The sequence below is a fragment of the Phocoena phocoena genome, chromosome 3 (assembly GCF_963924675.1).
Source record: "Phocoena phocoena chromosome 3, mPhoPho1.1, whole genome shotgun sequence".
NCBI classification, from domain to species: domain Eukaryota; kingdom Metazoa; phylum Chordata; class Mammalia; order Artiodactyla; family Phocoenidae; genus Phocoena; species Phocoena phocoena.
In genome coordinates, this window is record NC_089221.1 from 30772556 (window position 1) to 30796170 (window position 23615).

General features: G+C 35.5%; 1 protein-coding gene across 1 annotated transcript in view; it reads right to left on the minus strand.

Annotated features, from left to right (window-relative positions):
* Positions 1-23323, minus strand: part of CPLANE1 (ciliogenesis and planar polarity effector complex subunit 1) — a 131259-nt gene extending 107936 nt beyond the window's left edge. Inside the window, exons 1-16 of the mRNA XM_065873637.1 lie at positions 23243-23323; positions 22112-22247; positions 21874-21993; positions 21241-21473; positions 19368-19474; positions 17746-17902; positions 17218-17321; positions 16014-16196; positions 13701-13950; positions 13379-13534; positions 12436-13205; positions 11688-11896; positions 11409-11489; positions 8065-8229; positions 4623-4796; positions 677-905 (exon numbers count right to left, since the gene is read on the minus strand). Of these exons, the coding sequence (XP_065729709.1) occupies positions 677-905; positions 4623-4796; positions 8065-8229; positions 11409-11489; positions 11688-11896; positions 12436-13205; positions 13379-13534; positions 13701-13950; positions 16014-16196; positions 17218-17321; positions 17746-17902; positions 19368-19474; positions 21241-21473; positions 21874-21993; positions 22112-22247; positions 23243-23323 (3155 nt within the window). The remainder of the gene's footprint in view (positions 1-676; positions 906-4622; positions 4797-8064; positions 8230-11408; positions 11490-11687; positions 11897-12435; positions 13206-13378; positions 13535-13700; positions 13951-16013; positions 16197-17217; positions 17322-17745; positions 17903-19367; positions 19475-21240; positions 21474-21873; positions 21994-22111; positions 22248-23242) is intronic.
* Positions 23324-23615: the final 292 nt, after the last annotated feature.

The following is a 23615-nucleotide window of genomic DNA, read 5'->3' on the forward strand; positions in this document are numbered from 1 at the left end:
CTACTGGACCACGGGCACTTTTCTTACCATACTATGTAAATTGTAATAATGTTTTGTCCTATTTTCCCTATTAAACTATAAATGCCTAAGCATAGAAACTATGTACCATTTAAGTTTACAATCCACTAAAACACCTGGCATAGAGCTTGATACAGAGTTACTTAATAAATAAACATACATTGAATTATTGAATTAAAAAATACAGAAGACACAGCAATACCATAACCTTCAGAATAGTTAAAATATAGGGATTAGTTTGATTAGCTTAAAACTCAAATCCTGTTTGGGAAAGACAAACTTTCCCATTGACTATAGGCCCTTTGAGGGCACTACTAACAAATTAATGTGCTAAATAGATGTTTTAACACTGTAAGTAAGACTCTGATCTGTCCAATACAGTAGCCACTAGCTGTATATAGCCCTCTAAATTTAAATTAATTAAAATTAGATGGAAAATCCAGTTCCTTGGTCTTACTATCCACATTTCAAGTGCTCAATAAATACATGTGGCTAGTAGCTATCAGATTGGATAGCACATATAGAATATTTCCATTACTGAAAAAAGTTCTACTGGACAATGCTGAACTAAGGATTCCACAAAATGCATAAATACCAGCAATGACTGAAATAAAAAATATTTTAGATGACACCATCATACTTTCCTAAAAATACATACCTTGTGAAATTGCTATCATGTTTACAGAACAGCTGCAAGGCCACACCAATGGAAACAGACGTCTTCCAGTCTCCAAGTTTCTGTGCCAACCACACAGCTTCTGGAACCAGGCCACCAATAAATAATAATTCAAGGGCATATTCAACTGTCCACACATTAGAAAGATTCTGCTCTCTAACAACACTGGCCACCTTCGAGTGTTGCAGAGGAATAAGTCGAAAGGGCTGCTCTGTGAGTAAATTAAAGAAAATGGATTTTACAATTATATATACAAGAACTCACACCTCCTTTTATAGATCTCTTCAATCAGTATTTCCTACACAAAACCACAACAAGGAAGATACATACAAAATGGCCTAAAATAATGCTTAACATACTCTAGAACTCTTTTTAACATTGAACACTGTGTCTCTTTAGTAGGTCATGAAGCAAATGTCAGCATTCCTAAAAACATGAAACTGAGTAGACACAGAAACAAAAGAGACAGTATCAGAGTGCATTACACAAAATAAAGGTAAATAAGTACAGTTTAATGAAACTTTTTGGTCAGATAATATAAATGTACACACACACGTAAACGTACCGGTCACAGTGTACAGTTTACTACTGTGGGCTGCTCTGAAATATATAGCTATTTCTCCTACTGCATTATGAAATCTGGAGGGCAGAGACTGCATCTTACCTGACTTTGCATTCCTCATAGTGTCATGGGATAAAAATCTAGTTTGAGGTAATACTCAAGCATATTAAATGTTCAATGTATTAGTGTTTAACAGAAAGTAGAAAACTGTGATTTTCAGTAATCCTGAACAAATGACAAGATTTCAGTCTGGCCTGAGATTAAATACAAAGGGTAATAATATCCTTCTCCCCAGCCTTCTGTATCTTTCCCTAATTAAAGTAACTTGAATGAGAAATTTGAAAATACTATGACAGAACTGTTATCTTTTAAAAAATACATACTGCTAAGATTTTCACTCACTCCCTCAAAATAAAACTGGTAATTAGTATATGTAGGTTTTTGCTCCTTGAAATGAAATGATTAGTTTCTTATGTGATCTGCATAGGCTCTGCCCACACCAAGCACTAACATTTTAGCTCTTTGACAAAGATATGGAAAGAAACGAAAAATTTAGTCAATCGATGACTGTTTGATTCTGCATAGGCAAACAGCCAGGAGATAGATGAAATATTTCCAGTTTTTAATTCACTATGAGTAAGACACTGTACCATTAAAAGAATTTGAATGATTTAATTTTCTGAAATTTTTACTGCTTTCACACAGCAAACATCATACCAAATAAGCAACTCAAATCCCCAATACATTCTGCCACTAGTTCTGATTTAAAAGATTAACATGAAATATATTCTAAGTCAAGCCTGCTAATATCATTTTTCAAGACAGAGGGAGATTAAAGAAATTAAAGGATATATAACAAGTTTCAGATATTTAAATTGTCAACAATCATAGTCTAGTCTCTGGCATAGGAAAAGAACACAAAATCTTCTCTCCTACTCTCTCCTCTAACTGGGAAGATATTTACGTAGGGAATAAAAAGGTGTCTCTGAGCTTTTATGAACGTTTATGAGTCTGCCCAGAAACAATTCAATAACTCTGTCACTTTTCTTCACAAAGTGTGATAAATATCAGTCTCCCTTAGATATGTAAAGTCATCTGTAAAGATAAAAATCATTAGCAAAGAGCAAAAGTCCTATAAATATTGTAGGACAGAAAGATAAGAAATTGAGATAAATATTCTGAATACCAGGATTGTACCTTTTTTTTTTTAAGATTTTTCTAAAAACCACATGAGGGCTTCCCTGGTGGCACAGTGGTTAAGAATCCGCCTGCCAATACAGGGGGCACAGGTTCGAGCCCTGGTCCAGGAAGATCCCACATGCCGCAGAGCAACTAAGCCCGTGCGCCACAACTACTGAGACTGTGCTCTAGAGCCCGCAAGCCACAACTACTGGGCCCCGTGCCACAACTACTGAAGCCCACATGCCTAGAGCCCGTGCTCCGCAACAAGAGAAGCCACCACAATGAGAAGCCCGTGCACGGCAACGAAGACCCAATGCAGCCATAAATAAATAAATAAATATTAAAAAAAATTAAAACCACATGAGTTCTGCCTCTCTCCTTCAGTAAAATTATATGGATTAAGGATACAATTTGTTATCAGAAACATTACCAAAAATAGGGAGTACAAGTAGTAAATACCTCAGTTGTGACAAAATAAAGAGAGCTCAAATAAAAAACTATTGTAATAATTAGTGTCAAATGTACAAGGAAATAAGTAATATCCAACTGAGAGGTTCAGTCAGAGGAAAGCATAAAGTGAGAGAAAGAAGCACAGGCTGTTCTCACGGAGAAAAGGAGGGAGCACCAGCTGAAACTGAGTTAGTGGCCAATGGAGAGGGAAAGGGGAGAAGGTAGATCCTGGAAAAACAGAGCACCCGTTTCTCTGTTTACACCAGCTCCCTAAGAGAAGCCATAATCAGGTCAGGGCCAACGTTTCTTCCCCACGGAAGCAGACACCTCTGAAAAGGAACCTCTAGACAATTTCCTTTCTGATCCTAACTTACATATAAGGCTCTCTAGGGTCTAGAAGCTCCTGAAAACCCTGACGACACTAGAGTCTAACACTACTGTTAAAGCATCCAAGTGGGTGAGGACAGTCCTCCACTCCCACCCACACCCTGAGAAAATTAGTCCAAACACATAGTTCAAAATCCACAGTTCTGTGATTAAATCTGATGACCACTTGTTGCTACTTCTATTAAACTTCTAATTATATTACATCTTGTACTACTCTAATCTATGTGTGCCTTGTACATGTTTATCAGTTCGTGTTATTTCCTGCTTAAAGCCCTCCAATAACTTACCATTGTACCTAAAATTCAGATTTCATACCCTGGCTTACATCACCTGGCCATCTATCTCTGTCTTCACCTCATACCACTCTCTACCTCACCCTCTGTGCTCCAGCTACACCAGTCTTTCAGTTTCTCAGACACATCAAGTTTGTCCTTGCTCTAGAGCCTTTGCACAGGCTCAGCTCATAATGCTCTAAGTCCTATGCGTCCATGGCTGGCTCCTTCTTGTCATTAAGAGTTCAGCTTATATGTCACCCCCGCAGAGAGCTCTTCCCTAAAGTCACCACCTCAACTACCGACTCAGTCACAATACATTTCTCTACTTCAGTTCTCTGCATAATAATTGTCACCATTTGATAGATCTTTGTTTATATATGCATCTATTTAATTTTCCGTATCAATCTATTAGATGTACTTCCATAAAAGAACAGGTATTTCATCTGTTTTGTTCATGGCAATTAGGATAAATCTGTTCCAAATGTCAAGACAAGACAAAACTACAGATATTTTCATATTATTAATTTCATATGGTGCAAGCTAATATATTTCCAGCACCTACAACACTACCTGACACATAGCAGGCACTAATAAAAATTATTGGAATGAATGAATATCATAGAAATCTGTGTACATGCTTATTTCCATTAGGGTAGGGCAGTTACCTCACACAGATTAGGTACATTTTGACTCTATTAAAGAAATGATTAAGTAGAGCAAAGAAAATGATTCAAATAAAATTATAAAAGTAAAATGTCCAAATAAAATTAAATTCTAAATTAGCATACTCAAAATTTGTTAAATTACATTTTTATAGCCCTTTTACTTTAAAAATGGAAACTTTATAAATGCCAATGTGTCCAAAATTCACAATTTAAAAATACATATTCAGTAAAAACAAGTCCAAAGCAATTACCTTTCTCAGATTATATTCATTCGTAAATAGTCACTTGTGTATCTCCTTAGCGTTCAGGCACTGACCTAGAACAGTTTTATATCCATGGACTAATGATCACCGTATAATATTTTAAATATTACGTGCAAAAACAAGGTGAGAAAATTATTTGTTTACCTGTTTTAATATGAAGAGGAGGAAGAACATTCACATTGTGAGGTGGCAAAATGCAAAGCAGCTGATTGGTGAAATAGGAAGCCATGAAGCGAGCCATGGACTGGATAACCCTCACCGCCGCTTCAGGATGAACATTTCCAGTCACTCCAAACTCACAATGAGACTTCTCAGGAACTGCAGGATACACCAAATGACCAAAGGAGATTCTGATCAAACTATCAAAAGTAGTAATATTTAAGTTCCCAACATTATGCAAGAAGAAAATTATAATTACAACTTTTTTCTGAGATGAACACCCATGGCCTACACAAGTTAATTTATAATAGCTATCTACACTTCTTGAAGAAAACAGAACAAAAATAATTAGCTCATAATTATGAGCACATACACTTGGAACTCTTTTAACCTCAAGCTACTAGTTTTACCTACAAACAATCCAGCCATAATGGACTTGCAAGTTAACATTTCATTATTTATTTTCCCTTCTTTCTTCCCTTTCTAATTTTCTTTCTTTAATGAAAGGAGGCAGGGTTTACTACAAAGATAATCTGAAAAGCACCAGAGCAGTGATTCTTCATGCTTTTTTCTGTACCATTAGGTCTGGATATTATGATATACTTCCATCAGTAAGAGTAAGTCCTTACCATAAGATTCTTCTGGGAGGTATGGACAAAAGGAACACGTGGAGTGGAGGGAGAAGGCAGGGGAGGGAGAGAGTTACATCACTATTTCTAGGGTGATTCTGATATAAACTAGTAGGAGCAAACATGTGTCATCCCTATTTGAAAATCAAAACTCAATAATATAAATTGGCATTCAGATATATGTAAATAAACAGTTAAAACTATTAAACACAGATAAATACTAAGTTAACATAAGTTTTTATAAAATGTATGGCCCCAACAATGGCAAAGTATCTTTCTTTCTCAGAAGTCACTTGGGGGGAATTCCCTGGTGGGCCAATGGTTAGGACTCTGTGCTTCCATTGCAGGGGTCCCGGGTTTGATCCCTGGTTGTGAGAACTAAGATCCCACAAGCCACGTGGCACAGCCAAAAGAAAAAAAAGAAAGGAAGTCACTTGGTAGGTATTCACAATAATATTAAGTTCTATATGTGTATGGCCATTTCTATCTCGTCACTTCTTGGAAGCTTGTGCCTGGTTTCCTCCGGACTTCACCCCATGCTCCTTTTCCCTTTGCTGATTTTGCTTTGTATCCTTTCATTGTAATGAATCATAGGTGTGAGTACAACTATATACTAGGCCCTGTGAGTCCTCCCTGTGAATCCCCTGAACGTGGGAGTAGTCTTGGGGACTCCTGACCCAGTAGGGATATGATTAATATACTCTAAACAATTGTCATTAAAAATTAAAACAAATACATTACAATAGGTTCAACTTATCTTGAAATTTATTATCATGTCATGACAAGACTACTGAAAAAAAAAAAGGAATATCAGTCAGTTAAAAAGTCACACATAAAAAAAAAAAAGTCACACATAAAAGTCTTCCACTCATATACAGCTACCAGTCCTTTTGGAGGGCAATTTGACACCAGGCATCAGAAGTCTTAAAACCATGGATTCTCTTTGATCCTGTAACCTCATTTCTCAAAATTTAACCTAGAGATATTATTAGTAATGTTCACAAAAATTTATGTACACTACAGCATTATTTAAAATATCAATAGTAAATAGGTGGCACCAATCTAAAATGTGCAATAATGAGGAAAAGGCTTAATAGGTTTTTAAAAAGAATATTATTTACATTGGAAAATATCCATCATAATATTAAGTTTAAAAGATTATAAAACAGAATATACATATATAAATGTATATAGACAAAAAATGGTAGATTAAGTGATTTTATTTTCTTCTTTAAACCTTTCCATATTTCAAAATTGTCTAAAATGAACTTGTACTACTTCTGTAATGAACACAAAAATTTAAAAAGACAAATATCACCAAAAGTAAGAAATCTATAAACAGTGGCTGCATATGACATCACTTATATGTGGAATCTAAAAAGTTGATACAAATGACCTTATTTACAAAACAGAAACAGACTCACAGACATCGAAAACAAACTTATGGCTACCAAACGGGAAAAGTGAGGGGGAGGGATAAATTAGGAGGTTGGGATTAACAGATACACACTACTATATAAAAACTAGATAATCAAGAAGGACCTACTGTATAGCTCAGGGAGTTCTACTCAGTATTCTGTAATAACCTACGTGGGAAAAGAATCTGAAAAAAAATGGATATACGTATAACTGAACCACTTTGCTGTATACCTGAAACTAACACAACATTGTAAATCAGCTATACCCCAGTATAAAATAAAAATTAAATTTTAAAAAAATGCAAAGAAAATATGAATACCAGAATAAAAATGTCATGGTACTCTACCATCTATCTCACCTCAAAAAAAACAAAACAAGGGGCTTCCCTGGTGGTGCAGTGGTTGGGAATCCGCCTACCAATGCAGGGGATGCGGGTTCATGCCCCGGTCCGGGAAGATCCCACATGCCGCGGAGCGGCTGGGCCCGTGAGCCATGGCCACTGAGCCTGCATGTCCGGAGCCTGTGCTCCGCAACGGGAGAGGTCACAACAGTGGGAGGCCTGCGTACCACAAAACAACAACAACAACAAAAAAAAAAAACAGTGGCTGAAGCCAAAGAAACCAACACTGTTCTGATAAACTAGTGAAAATCAAAGAAAGGGTTTTACGTAAGAGATGGGCCCCACTTCTCAAACTATTTTTAGAAGCCTTTGTAAACTAACTTCTTTTGATCACTATTTTCCATCAGTAAAATGATGTTCTAAACAAATAATCAGTTATTAGAAAAAAACCAAAACAAACTCTATTAGAGTCATGAACTCCATTTAGAAAGTTCTGATATATTGAGCCGTTCTGACACATTCATACGCATAGTATACATCTAATGGTCTATGACCGTATAACTATTATTATAACTATATTATGTGTTCATTCATATATATCTTTTACTCTGGTTACTGCTTAATTTAAATACACCTCTTTTAAAAAGGACAATCTAAATATTCTGCAGCCTATTAAGCAATTTTAAAAAGATTCAGAATACCTCAGAAAGAGATTTTCATCACTTTACTAAACAACCTTAAGCAACCATTAAAGAAAATATAAACATATCAAGGAAAAGTACTTGGGTACCTGATATTATGTCTAACAAATAGGGCTGTGATACAACAATTGTATCAGTTCAGCAGGCAATTACTGCTAAGCCTAGAGACCCAAAGATTAAAAACAAACAAAAACATGATCCTTGCTACTGAGAAGCTGACAGTCCAAAATTTACCACAATAGGGCAGAGCAACCAACTTTTATGTATAAGCAATTTCATACCTACACTTATAAATACAAAGTATTAACATTAAACAAACTGATTTTTGAAAAGCATACCTGAACAATCTTCATCTTCTTTTACAGGTAGGTGGGACCATATCAGTATTTCTCTTACTAGCTGATCACATAATCCTTGAGCATCATTTAAATTATAGTTATAGAGGTGGCAGTACAAAAGGGAAAGATAATAGCGTATCTGAAGAAAACATATCCTTCTTCCTCCTTAAACAGGGAAGAATTACATTTACATTAAAAACATGTTAGCTAGGTAATGTTCTTGATCTGGGTTCTGGGTAGACAGGAATGTTCAGTTTATAAAAATTCATCAAGCTGTACATTCATGTTATGTGAACTTTTCTGTACCTACATTCATGTTATGTGAACTTTTCTGTACCTGTTTTATACTTTAATAAAAAACAGGTAAGCAATATTTTGTTCTTTTTCATTTTAAGTTCTGAACAATTTTACTTTCTTTGATCAGGCCCTAGGATGACTAAGAATTTATCCAAAGAGAGGTGCACATCCTCCTTATCTCGGTACTAAGGTCCACTAACGACATCTATCTCAAGTACACATGGTATGAAACAGAAGGGAACATGCTAAAAATAAAAATTTTTTAAAAACCACACAAGAAATCATACAAATATCAAACAGACCGTCAAAGAGACTTTCCAAAGGAGAAGAAACACTATCCAATAAGATAGGAGTCCCTGACCACTGCCTTCAAACATCTGAAGGGTGCTTAGGACTGAGACTGCTGGCTGCCTACTCCTTATCTATTCTTTCTGAGTAAAAGAATTCTAATTTTATTTGAGGTTACAATGCACCCAGATCACAGTTTCTTGCTAGATGTGGCCATGTGAAAATATGACAAGTTCTGAACCAAGAGATAATATTGTATAGAACTGCTAGAAAAGCTGCTTAAAGAGAGGTAACTCAACTAGGAGGTACACCCTTTTCTTGCCCTTCCTGCCTTCCTCCTTTCTGTTAACTAGATTATGTACATGATGCCTGAGACTTCAGCACCCATCTTAACTCATGTAAAGGCCTTAAGACTGGAAGCAACGCACTAAGGACGACGGTGTAGAAAAACTAAAGGAGCATGAGTCCTTGATGAGACCACAGAAACACCGAATCAGCCCCAGACTATCAACTTCTGGCCTCATTTCCTAAGAAAGAGAAATAAACTTCTTTCTTGTTAAAGCCAGTTATTTTCAGTCTCCATTACAAGAAACCATACCAAATGGATACAGTTAGAAAAGAAATTAAATGAAAAGGTCTGCAATGAGACTCACTATGAAAACTTTTCTTCATGAGAACTTATCACCTTGAATGTCACTCTTCTTCATCCAGTTGGACAATCCCCAAATCTGAGAACTACATTAGACTTCTCTACTCAAGTCCAATTGATCAAACCTCTTAAATATCTGACAAATGTGACTTCTGTCCTCCAGTACTCTTGACGTTGCTTTGGTTCAGGACCTCCTCAACTAACTGTCTTGCTTCTAGGTAAAACCCACATCTCTACACCACATTCCTACAAATGGCCCTCCATAATGTACTGAAGTGATCTTTCCAAATGGCCTATATTTATTTGAAAAGTTCTTTTTCTTACATAAAGTATCTTAACTGACCCCACTGTCTTCAGGATAAAATCTTAATCCCATGGCACTGCAGAATATCTTCCTTTATCATCTGTTCTCTACCTCTCACTTTAGCACTCACCACCCTATCCTCAATATTACACACATATTTCAAATAATCTGGTCCTGTTAAAACTACCTGCACGTTTACCAAACTGCCATGGTTTCCCATGCCTTTTTGCTTTAGGAATGCTATATCCTTTGTTAAACCATTCCCACTCATTCAATTGGACAATTTTCACTCAATTTTAAATGTCAGCTCCTCCAGGTTTTCCCCAGACTGATGTTTGCACTCCAGCTCAGACTGTGTGCTTTCCCAGCACCTACCATAAAACATAATTAGAAACATGCTAGTTGTTTATGTGATCTCTCCTCCAGATTGTGGGCAACTTTAGGGTAAACTTGTTTATTTCAGTTATTCCTATTGCCTAATACACATAGCAGGCCCTCAATAAATACCAGTTAAGTAGATAAATTAATGAAACATACAAAGCCACATCAGTCAGAAAATAAATTTAATAATTGGCCAAACCTGACCAGGTAGTAGTTGCAGTCAAGGATAGCTCCAAGGTCAGTACCTGAGAACCTGTCATCTTACTCATACCCTCAGCCCTATATCATAAAAGCTATCACCAGTTTCTAGAATCCACACCCCTAGATTCTCATCAAAACCTCGATGCAGGAAACCTTCCCTGTTGGTCCAGTGGTTAAGAAACCGCCTTCCAATGCAGCAGACATAGGTTCAATCCCTGGTCGGGGAACTAAGATCCCACATGTCACGGGGCAACTAAGCCTGCACACCACAACTTCTGAGCCTGCGAAACGCAACTACTGAGCCCATACGCTCAAGAGCCTGAGTGCCACAACTAGAGAGAAGCCCGTGTGCTGCAATGAAGATCCTGCGCGCCGCAACCAAAACCCAATGCAGCCAAATAAATAAATATTAAAAAAAAAAACTCCATGTAGCCCGTAAGTCTAACTCACAAGAAATTCTTTTTTTTTTTTAATTTTTTAATCTTATTTTATTTTTGGCTGCGTTGGGTCTTGGTTGCTGCACGCGGTCTTTCTCTAGTTGCAGTGAGCGGGGGCTGTTCTTCATTGCAGTACATGGACTTCTCTTTGTTGCAGAGAACGGGCTCTAGGGGTGCAGGCTTCTGTAGTTGTAGCACGCAGGCTCGGTAGTTGTGGCATGTGGGTCCAGTTGCCCCATGGTATGTGGGATCTTCTCAGACCAGGGCTCGAACCCGTGTCCCCTGCACTGGCAGGCGGATTCTTAACCACTGCGGTACCAGGGAGGTCCCACAGGAAATTCTTAAAGTTGAATTACTTAAGGGCAGAGAGCCTTAGATCCATGTTTCTATAAGTCTGTAATAAAGTGACAAATTATCTGACCCACAGTTTCTCATTTAGATACTTGCAGTGCACTAAATGACAAAATATATATTTTTTAAATTTGGGATTAAGTCTCATTTTTTTCCCTATCAACAATCAATCACAGGTTCCATCACTAATCAAAAAAAGGACAGAGGAGCCTTATCTATGGATAACAGAAAAAATTCTTGGTGCTACAATTTCCAAGACTAAGAATAATTTTAAATAACTATTTCTGACAGTAAAGGTACCTACAATATGTATTCGATTTGAGCATTAAGAAATGGTGAGCACTCAGAAATCTGAAATAATTCTGAAGCTCAACAGCATGCTAAAATATGGTCCTACCAATATTATGGCAAATATTATTTTTTAACACTCCCCTACCTTTCTCTTGGGTTTCTTGAAGAGCTTTCTTCCATAGTTGAACAGACTTTTCATATGATCCTAATAGGAAACACTCTTCCCCTACAAAGTTTTTAACCAAAAATTAGTGCTGGTTAATTAAATTCCTTTATAAACATGTACTTGTTTTAAAATTTAGTGGATACAACTCCACCAGAAATTATTTTGAAAAGCAAATAATTGCAACCAATTAATAAAATCAAAGTCCAACTAACTATATCACTTATTCCTGGAGTTAGAAATTGTTTATAAGATACTGACCATTGATAGATTTAAGTTCTAAGGTCTGGTTCAAGAGAACTCCAGCAGTCTGCAATTTAGCCTGTATATGACATAACAGGGACTTGACAGTAGATGCTTCATGTGTCATCTTTTCAGTTAACTGTATGTCATCTTCAGGAACTCTTTGACTTAATTGTGTTTGATACCATAAAGTTTTTCTGTACAATACTCTCCAGAGAACAATCAATCTGCACACAAAATTAGGTAATCATAAGAATCAAATTTCAGACTAGGGATAAGAATGAGTACAGCCTCCTCATTAGCCTTTTTATTTCTGCATGTATTCTTCACTGGGGTAATAACATGTATACAAACTGATCAGATTTAAATATAGCACAAAGTCCACTGACCAAAAAATGCGTATTTTTAAAACTTTCATAAATGCTTTATGTACCTGTGGTCATTTTTCTATAGTGCTTATCTAAACCAAAATCCTTCAACAGTATCATGGATGCCCAAGACTAATAAAATATATGTGTTGAATAATATCTGGCATAAATTCTATAACATAAAATCTATAATGCTGAGTGCTAATGGGTACAAGGTTTCTTTTGAGGGTGATAAAAATATTCTGGAATTTGTGCTAATAGTTCTACAAGCCTGTGACTATACTAAAGATCACTGAATTGTACACTTTAAAATGGAGAATTTTACAGTATGGGAATTATATCTCAATTTTGAAAAAATCTATAAAGCTGATGGTCTCCTAATATTAAAGTCATTATACCTGTGTCCTGGCTGTTGAACAAAGTTTAATACTTGAGGACGAATCTTGAAAGACGAATTCCAAGACCAGTTTTTCCCAGCACCACTATCTTGAAACATTTGAAAAATGGGTACCACCAATGAGTCTTGCTTTGCTGTTCTACTTCCATCAGTTGATGCTGAAATAACTTCTGGTTGAAGACTGTATACGCCATTTAAATGATCAGCTACCATTCTGAGTAAATGAAAACAGGCTAAAAGCTTCTTTGAGAATAACTGATTCTGTTGTTGCTGTGTCAGCAAAAGCTTTATAGTATTTGAGGTCAGCTTTACCAAATGTCCTACATCTTGTCTGTATCTCATATCCCAGTACTGGATTGATAAACACTGATGAAAAAGTTGAAAGATACAAAGTACCCATGCATTATGTCTTGGGCTCTTGCTTAAAAAAAGATCAAGTTTGGGGAAAGGACATTTTATAAACTGAAGAATGTACATAAAATGAGTGATACAAACTACTGTGTAATTTAACATTAAATTTTTTTCTGTCACATTTTTTGAAATTCCTATAGTCCATGCTGCAAGGAGATTTTTCTGGACAGAATGCAGTTCTGTAACAGTTTTATCTGTCTCCTCAGTATTATCTTTTGCATGTATGGTATCAAACATAGATGCAAATTCCAGTCTTCCTTCTTTGGCACTACTAAACAATAGATCATTCTTTTGGTTCCAAAAAGAAAATAAGTTGTTTGGAAAATGTTCGCCTTCATTAGTTTCTTCAGCTTCAAAACCCTAAAACATGAGTGAAAAAAAGTATACTTAATATCATTTGATTCCTTACAAGTAGAATCACTTTAGCGCTCTCAAATTTCTCTTCCCTTTAATGAAAGAAAAAGAAAATATGTTTCTTGGAATAAAGTCAATACGTAACTGTTCAAAGTAAATAAAACATTGTTACTAAGTACCTGCAAATCTGCTGTTTTTTCATTTAACTTCATTGTTTCTTCTGCCTGCAAGAATCTGGGAACAGTAGAATCAGCTAAATTTTCATTTCCGTGGTGTTTTAACAAGCTAGATCTTAGGGAATCCAGTGATTGCAAGTTCAGCCCTTGGCCTTTTGGCTATAGAAGAAAAAAGATTTCCAGAGCAAAATTTTGTCGATAATTGTACTACAAACAGTTAAAACATCTACAGATAACTGTATACAATCCAAGGCTGTGAGTACAGTTTTAAATTTGAAAGAACTAAGAAGTCAACTTTTACTAATGGTACCAAAAAGCACTATACCTTAGACAATATCAAACTTTGGTATGTTTTCTCAAGCCTCTGTGTTGAATCAAGTAGAAGGGATCTCATGAGCACTGATGGAGACAGATTATCAAGAAATCGAAGGGTTGTGACCATGTATCCATCAGAAATAATGAGGTAGGGTAACCGTGAATGTGCTTTTATAGAAAATCTCTGTCTCATAGGGTCACTATCAGAAGCTGATGAATCTACAGAATTATCTGAATCTTGAAGTGTAAACTGCTGTGGTCTAGCAAACAAACACCAAAATTCAAGAATTAGTAAGAGAAAAATCTTAAAGGAAACAATTATGCTATTCCAAAGAAAAAACAATTAAAAGTTCCAGAATGATGAAAATGCAAGCAAATTAAATGCAAAAATATTAAATGTGCATATATCTATGAGGAAAACATAAGTGATCAAATAATACAGAGGTTTATGTGTTTTTTTAAAATTTTCCCAGCATTGTGGCACTTACTCTGTCTTGTTTTTAATCTAGTTTTATACAACCTTTTCCAGAAAATAATTGAGGCAGTTCATTTTTACTATTGAAGAGTTAGTTACCTTTCCTTCTTACTATCTATTTAAATATACTTATAAGAATATAATTAGGAGCTATAAGTGTATTTATTAAGGAGGAGAAAGAAAAGAAACAGAGGACATCTGGAGAGGATGGTGATAAGTATAATTTTATCAGCTTAAGATTAAATCTGACTGAGTTTCCACATAAGTGTAGTTATTTATTGTTATGGTGGTGTACCTGATTCTGATTACTTAATATCACTGATTATTAACTTTGGAGCTTTATAACTATAAAGAGAATAGCAAAAATATAATTTTTTTTCTGGTTAGGAAACGAATCAAATATAGATTTTATTAGCCAAATGATCCACAACAGAAGATTGGTTTCAGAATGTACATGCTGTGAAATTTATAAAACCATTAAAAAGTGACTCCATGGGGCTTCCCTGGTGGCGCAGTGGTTGAGAGTCCGCCTGCCGATGCAGCGGACATGGGTTTGTGCCCCGGTCCGGGAAGATCCCACATGCCACGGAGTGGCTAGGTCCGTGGGCCATGGCCGCTGAGCCTGCGCTCAGCAACGGGAGAGGCCACAATAGTGAGAGGCCCGCATAACGCAAAAAAAAAAAGAAACTAATATTGTTATAAATGTTATATAAAATTTTTAAATTTAGAGGACAACACACTAAAATGCTAAAATTGTTATCTCTGAGGAATAGGATTACAAGTCTCACTTTCTACATTATTTAGTTTTGTAACATTTGATTTTTAAGTTTTTTTAAAACAATGAATATGTATTACTTTTGTAATCAAAAAAAGCAATCCATTTTGAAAGGCCCTAAATACTAATTTTAAAGGAAAATGTGAGGAAATTTAAGTCAATTATGAATCAGACCATAAGAAATAAGGAAAAACACTTTCACTGCACAAAGTGACAAGTTTTTCCATCAGAATTTTCTATTGCTAAAAATTAAGCAAAACTTTTTGCTAAATATAATCAAGGACACATCCCTCCTCAGTTTCTTTTCTATACAGCAAAGGGAATGGATTAATTTCAAAGACCTTTTCCAATGCTTCTGATTTGTAAATAGGTGTCTAGCCATATATAATAATATCAACATCAATAACAGCAAATATTTACTGAGCACTTATTTTATGCCAGAACTGTGTTAAAGCAATTTATAATTATTTATTATCTACTTCATTCCCTCAACTCTAAGAGATTATTACTGTCATCTTCATTTCACAGTAAAAGAAACAGAGTCTTAAGAATAACTTACCCAAAGTCACACAACTAGTAAGTAGAAGAAGCAAGGTTTGACTCTTGTTCTGACTCCAAAGCCAAAATGCTTCATGATCTCACAATTAAAAATTAAAATATGGCTAAATTCTAAAGTCTACTACCCATTTCCAACAACTTTTCTCCTTTTTCCCTCTGGGAGAAAAGTAGATACATATGCCAAGTTAATTTTTATCTAAGTGCTCTGCTTTTGAAACAATAAAAGATATATCACAGTTCTATTAATTTTTATATCAAAGAAGTTACTTTTTTTAGTGCTACTGCATATTTAAATAACATATACTTACATAGTCACCATGTCAAATTTTCACCAGGATTAAGCCACAAAAAGAAACAGAAGAAAACTATAAATAAGAAGCGGATATTGAGATGACAGACTCAAAGAAAGAATAAGACAATTTGAAAGATGAAATTATATTAAAAAAATACACAGCAAAGTAATACCAAAAGAGAAAAACTTCTGTAAATAAATTAAAACAATTCAAATGTCTCACCTATATGTTATTAGTGGGTGAAGAGGAATAAATTCTGCTGGCCCAAATTCTATAGAGCAACCAAATGTAATTAACGTTAGCAATTCACCTTGGCAGGTCAATAAAACCAGGGAGCCACGTTTTAACACACAAGCCAGAAAAAGACTATCATGAGTCCAGCTGATATCACCTACCCAGTAGGACCTAGAAAAAGCAAGACAATATGTTTAGAAAGGACTCTCTACAATGTCTTTGACAATTTATAATGGCCAAGAAGGGGTGAGACGCTTCAAAAAATAAGGTCAAAAGAATGAATAGTAGGCAAACGTCACATACATTTCATGTATTTTACTTCCCAGAAAAAGAGGTAAGAAAAAAGGAGTTTGCTCATAAACATCTACTCCATACAACATACAAATTAGAAATTTACTTAGATTCATAAGCAAATCATAAGATGAAAATAAGACCTAACAAAGTAAAGTTTTTGTCACTTACATTATAATTAGAACAACTTCTAATCCTAGTAGTGTCCAAAACTAAGATCTGGTAGATTTGAAGGTCAATACCACGCCTGTCTTCTCTGCAGCCTGCCAGAGTTCCACTCAGTAGCAGACTCCCTCTTCTTAAAGCCATCTTTACTACTCCTTAACTATCTGATAATATTAATGTTTCTTTCATGGAGACAAAAAAGTAGCTCCTCCTCACGTGAATGATGGACACCCTAAGTCAAACAGACCACTGAACTGAGACTAGTAATACTTCTAGAAAGGAAACTTTGGGGAGAGAAAGAAAATAAAAAGGCAAGGCTGGATGAACCTGAAAACTTTGGAAATTCAGAGAGCAGCAGAGAAAACAATTCAGAATAGGAACTTAGGAGGATCCAAGAGGAAATTTTCCTACTCTATAATCCTCCATAGGTCCACGTGCCATCCAAAATCACCACTTATGGTACTATCCACCCGTATGCAGAGAATGCTAACTTTGTTTAAAAAGCTAGAAACACCTCAGCCTGAGTAATATAATGGTCTTCCCAACCCAGGTTTTTTCATTTCAGCCTAACTTAGCCCAGTATTTCTCTACCCAGTCATAATTCAACTCTTCCCAAGATAACATCAACTATCTAAATATCTATTTAGACACCTACTGAATTATCAGTGCCTTAAACTTATTAAACTATTAAAAAAGAAAATAAAAACACTATTTAGAAATACAAAAGAACCCTTACCTGATAAGTGTAGCTGGAACCACAGGATTCTTATTACTACATCCTTTAAGGCTACCACAGAGTGTAACAAAATTCAGTGTGTTTATAAATAATACCTGAGTTGCCTAGAAAGAAAAAAAAAAAGATTAAAAAAAACCATTAAAATTATTTTACTTATAATTCTGAAGACCTAGAGATCTATTATATTAATGAACTACCTAGTCTTTGCCAACTGGCAAGATAATACTGACCACCTATAACTTTTCTCTCTTTTATACTACATTTTAAGAATATCAGTTACCACTTTGCCCTTCTTTCTTCCTTTTCCATTATCCTCTTTTCACCTCTGAAGGCCAAATTCTGAAAATTACAGCAGCTAATGTAAATAACTTTACCAATTTACAATGTCGAGGTGGATCAGAAAACACCAATTTAAAGAATATAAAGTAATATTAAGGAAAAAAACTATACTCGGGGGAAAAGAATCTCAAAACTGAACTAAACTCTCTCTTTTACAGGTTACTTCCAAGATAGATTATATTTACTGACCTTTGGGTCTTTCTGATTAAGAGTTACTGCCAGGGTAATGCCATCTCTTGAAAATGCAGAAATTAGAGCTCCTCTTGACTTTACTGATTCACATTTAGGAATCAGACTGCACAGAAGGCAATCTTGTTGTGCCCACTGAACATGGTATGTCAATGATCTAAGTAGTGAAATAATTGAAAACAGAAAGTATAGTAACTTTTAAATTAATATACACTTCATTACAAAAAATTAAAGGGTCCAACTAAATTCGTACATGTGCACATATATTTGGGGTCTCGTAGCAGCTGTTCACAAGTTTCATCCAGGACACAAAAGAGCAATTGCTAGTTAAACAAGGTCCATATCAGAGTTTTATTAATAATGGCATGTTCTGTAGCCAGCCCCAAAAACATCTGCATCCATTAAAAGTTTAGATACACATATTTCTACATTATTACAAACATTTTTACAGGTATTAAATAGGTGAGAAGAGAGGATTTTTAGGATAGTGACAATGTTCTATATTTGATATGAGGATGGTTACAGGCATATGTACATTTATCGAAGTCCACCTAGTTGTACATTTAAGATTTGTTCATTTTATTTTATATAAATTACACCCAAATAGAGTACTGCTAGCATAAAAAATAAAGAAAATAAACAGAAAAAAAAAAACCTCACTATTTTGCTAAATCTTAGTCACTATATGCTTTTAACGCATTCTTTCTATTTCATTGGGCTTTTTAAAAAATAAAATTACTTTTAATTGAAAAAATACTTGAGCATTTAAAAAGTACAGTAGTAAATTCAAGTTATTTCCTTTTCAAAATTCAATTGATTTGGAACATCCCTGGTGGCACAGTGGTTAAGAATCCGCCTGCCAATGCAGGGGACATGGGTTCGAGCCGTGGTCTGGGAAGATCCCACATGCCGCGGAGCAACTAAGCCTGTGCGCCACAACTACTGAGCCTGCACTCTAGAGCCTGTGAACCACAACCACTGAGCCCACGAGCCACAACTACTGAAGTCCACACACCTAGAGCCCATGCTCCACAACAAGGGAAGAGACTGCAATGAGAAACCCATGCACCGCAACGAAGAGCAGCCCCTGCTCACTGTAACTAGAGAAAGCCCGTGTGCAGCAACAAAGACCCAATGCAGCCAAAATTAAATAAATAAATTTATTTTTAAAAAATTCAATTGAATTACTTTTCAAAGGAGTTATTTCTATAGTCTTAAGACAAGTAAGACCATAGTCTGTCTGCCTTACCTTTTATGTTTTCTTGATTCCAAGAAGGGAAATAAAAACAAGAAAAACTTTCTATAATAGACATTCAAAATGAAAAGTAAAGAAACAGAACAATACTTACAGGAAGAAAGAATTTGTAAAGCCTCAGAAGTTGATATTCACATTTCACTTACTAATCTTGTTATGTATTTATGGGCCAAAAGATAACAATGTTTTAAAAGGGATAGAGGGACCTCCCTGGCGGTCCAGTGGTTAAGACTCCATGCTTCCAATGCAGGGGTCACAGGTTCAATCCCTGATAGGGGAACTAAGATTCCACATGCTGCATGGAGTGACAAAAAAAAAAAAAAAAAAAGCAGATAGAAAACTAGGAAGAAGGAAACATTTACCTCACCTTATAGATGTAAATACATTTTCATGCCACCGAATTGCTAGAAATGTTAACTTCAGGCATTCCCCGGAATAGAAAGTAAATGAACACAAGCAGCAGTCTCCAAATAACTGTAGATAAATTTAATATACTTTAGTATATAATTAATCTGAAAATAAATCAAGAGGACCTAGAGATTGTCATACTGAGTGAAGTCAGACAAAGAAAGAGAAATATCGTACGATATAGCTTACATGCGGAATCAAAGAAAATGATACAAATGAACTTATTTACAAAACAGAAACAGACTCACAGACTTAGAGAACTAATTTATGGTTACCAGGGGGTAAGGGTGGGGAGGAGGAATAGTTAGGACGTTTGGGATTCACATATACACACTGGTATGTTAAAAATAAATAACCAACAAGGAAAAAAATAGAATAAACTAACTAAACTATAAATAAAATAAACTAATCCCTGAAAGAACAGCAAAAAAAAACAACAACCAAACAAAAAAACCCCACGTTTCTCATCATAAATAAAATAAATGAAACATATCAAGAGCCTGCTCATATGTTTACTCTTAACATGTAGCTGAACATTAAGCTAAAGACTAAGTAAGTAATTTCTGAGCCACAGGCATATCTCAAATGGGAAATCAAGGTGCAGTTTACTCTCTTAAGAAAACACGGGCTTTACTCTGGCTACAACTGGAAATATTCTAATATATTTATTTTTCTCTTCTTTTACAGTTACATATTATTTATTTATTTTTAATTAATTTATTTTATTTATTTGGCTGTGTTGGGCCTTAGTTGTGGCATGCGGATCTTCATAGCAGTGTATGGGCTTTTCTCTAGTTGTGGCTCATGGACTCTAGAGAGCACAGGGTTAGTAACTGTGGCTCTCGGACTTAGCTGCCCTGCAGCATGTGGGACCAGGGATCGAACCCACGTCCCCTGCATTGGAAGGCGGATTCTTAGCCACTGGACCACCAGGGAAGTCCCTATAGTTACATATTATTTAAGTTAGGGCACAACCCATGGGGGTGGAGGAGAACGACAAAAGTTCAAAATGCAATCTCTAACAATAGTAGATTGGGTAATAAAATGTTGGTCCATACATACAAAGAGTATCATGCAGCTATTCTGAATGCTTTTAGTTAATGAACGTGTTATTTCCTGGGAATTAAATGGCTTACTTAATATCACTAATTCTAGCTTTTTAAAAATCCAACAAATATTTATTTATTTATTATTGGAATATAGTTTCTTTACACTGCTGTGTCAGCTTCTGCTGTAGAGCAAAGTGAAACAGCCACATGTATACATATATCCCTTCTTTTCTGGATTTGCTTCCCATTTAGGTCACGACAGAGCACCAAGTAGAGTTCCCTGTGCTATACAATAGGTTCTCATTAGTTATCATTTTATATTTAGAAGTGTATATATGTCAATCCCAATCTCCCAATTCATCCCACCACCCCCTTCCCCCTTGGTATCCATCGATACATTTGTTCTCCACATCTGTGTCTCTATTTCTGCTTTGTAAATAAGATCGTCTATACCATTCTTCTAGATTCCACATATATGCGTTAATATACGATATTTGCTTTTCTCTTTATTACAAAATTAGTTATATTCTAAAACTAGGGAAAAGTATAACTAGGAAGCTCTAAGTGCAAACCATTTTTAATACACATCTTTTAAAATGTGACCAAGAAATATAAAAATACCTTTTCCGTGATAATTTCACCATTACTGTGACAATTAATGATGCCTGGAGATATATAGCTATGCCATTACACACTCTGCTCAACAGCTTCCCAGATGGTGTCTGTTCTTAGAGTCTGAGATCTCCACCACTTCTATAATACCCTGCCTGATTTGGATTTTACCTCATTTTTTATAAAGACAGCATGCACTACAGCTTCTTTATCTTCAGTGGAAGGCAAATGAACTGCTTCTTCAGGTATGATCTGGGACCATTGGCCCACCAATGAAGGGCTTTTAGAAGATAAGATATTCTTGAATTCCAAATATTCCCAAAGAAATATGCATCCAGAAGGAGTTATAAGCAGAACTCTTTTCCCATTGCCAGATACATACAAGTACAGTCTCAAAGAGCTTGCTAGAAAACAACAAAAAAAAGTAATTACACCTCTGAAGTCTGAATTCCCACAAAAAAGTACAAATTTTATCTATTCTGACAATAAGGAACCTAAATGATGTTTCCATTCAGACTGTAAAACTAAGGCACTAGTAATAAACTAAAAGTATAAATTATAATAACATTTATCATGTACTCATATGTGATATTAGGAACCCACTGTTATCACAGATATGTAAGGCATGCCAGATTTTTCTTCTTCAAGATGAACCCAATTGTCACAAATAAACACCACCAAAAAAATACTTACAGATATAAGGAAAAATACATATATATACAGATATATATATTTACACAGAGATGTATTTCTTTTCTGCTATATATCAAGTTAAACCAATTTAAACAAATAAAAATCTCCCACCTACTGCAGCTTTAATCATTTCTTTAGGCTTTTCAGTTGCTTGTATAGTTTTCAAACAATCTTGATCTTTGTTCCAGAGGAAAAGCTCCCCTGTAGCAAGTACCCCAGCCAGCCAGGCGTCTGCTTCCAAAAAGGAAACGCAATATTTATAATGTAACATTTCCCTTAATATTACTCCCAAAATTATTTTTAAAAATACAGTTAATCTAGTCTTTTGAAAATATCAGTACTACTTAACCATTACTGGACGTTGTTAGGACTGTAACATCCTTCATCAAAGGCTGGAGACTGGGAATTTTCTTCTTTGTCCTTCCTGATAGCAAATTAATTTCATTTATGAATTTATCATCCAAAAGAAAAACAGCTTCATTTTCCTAAGAGAAGAAACATGTGAGAGACAGACTTAAGAGATGCCAGAAGTTAATTCAGCCTCTTACCTAAGTAAGTTATCCCAGAAAAGAAAACAAAGTGACATTTAAGAAAGATTGTATATTTGTAACCTGAAGATTTTTCATTCTATCTTAAAGTACCTCTTACTAGAATTACTAGGTAGGATGACCTAACAGTTGCACTGATATTTCTTTGGAGTTTAAAATTATAGGAGTGTCTTCCAATTCTGCTAGCCCAAACTGAGTTACCTGCTGTTATCTCATTAATCTGAACAGTAGTATGGGTAAGTTTTAAATTACCTACTTAGATTAAAATAGACATGGCTTCTCATTTCTGAAGCAGTGTCATGCTGCTCCTAGACTTCAGTTTTAGAAAACATCGAGAAAATGATCTGAGCTTACTGGAAACCTTCCAGTTGGACACCACGCTGCTTCATCACCTGTGTGGGCATTCCAAGATTCACCAGGACACGAAACTCACCAAACGTGTGCTTTTGCTCAAAAAGACCCTGTAGCTGTTAGTTTGCAGAGTGAAAGCCATGCTCATCCTCAACAATTGCAGAGAGGTCTTCTGGCTGCGCAATCTCAAAAACTGGGACTTGCAGGGTGAAGAAATTATGTCCCAGCATTCCCAGGAGAGCACAGCCGATGACAGTGAGGATGATACATCATCCCAGGTCTCCAAGAGCAAAGCAACAGAGGACTGTGAAGAAGATTAAGCAAGTTTATGGAGAAAAGGAGCAAGAGAGTGATGAGAGTGGTGGCAACTCTGATTAGACCACAGAAAGACTGATGCTCCCTCCCCATCTCTGCCAGCCTGTTACCACACAAATACACAAAACCCTGCTCAGTAGGCAGGTGATCCTTCTACAGATGATATTGTATTTTGTGAAGGCCACAGAACATTCTTTGATCTTAGAGGCAAAGCACACAGTTAACACATATTAGAACTGATACTGTATGATTAAAGAAAAACCTACCTGTCCCAACCAGGAGACTCGTGGCCAGGGTTTTTTCTGCTTGATACTCGTTGAAGTCAAAACTTCTAATCTTATCTCCATGCTTGCTGAGATATCAATGACCAATTAAGTCAAAGGTCACAAGATGCTGTAAAAATCAAAACAAAAAAATGATAATAGCCCATAATACTTACTGAGGATCTTAATTTAGAATTTTCATAAAGTTCTAGTAGATTACTTTTTCATCAGCTCAAGTTAACTCTTTTTAAGGTAAGATGCTGACAATTTATTCAGTATCTCATCTTGAATAGTCAGACAAAATGTATTTGCTTTTCGACAAGTTATTTCTCAGACTATGAAGATAAACATGAACTAGGAGAACATCTTGACAATA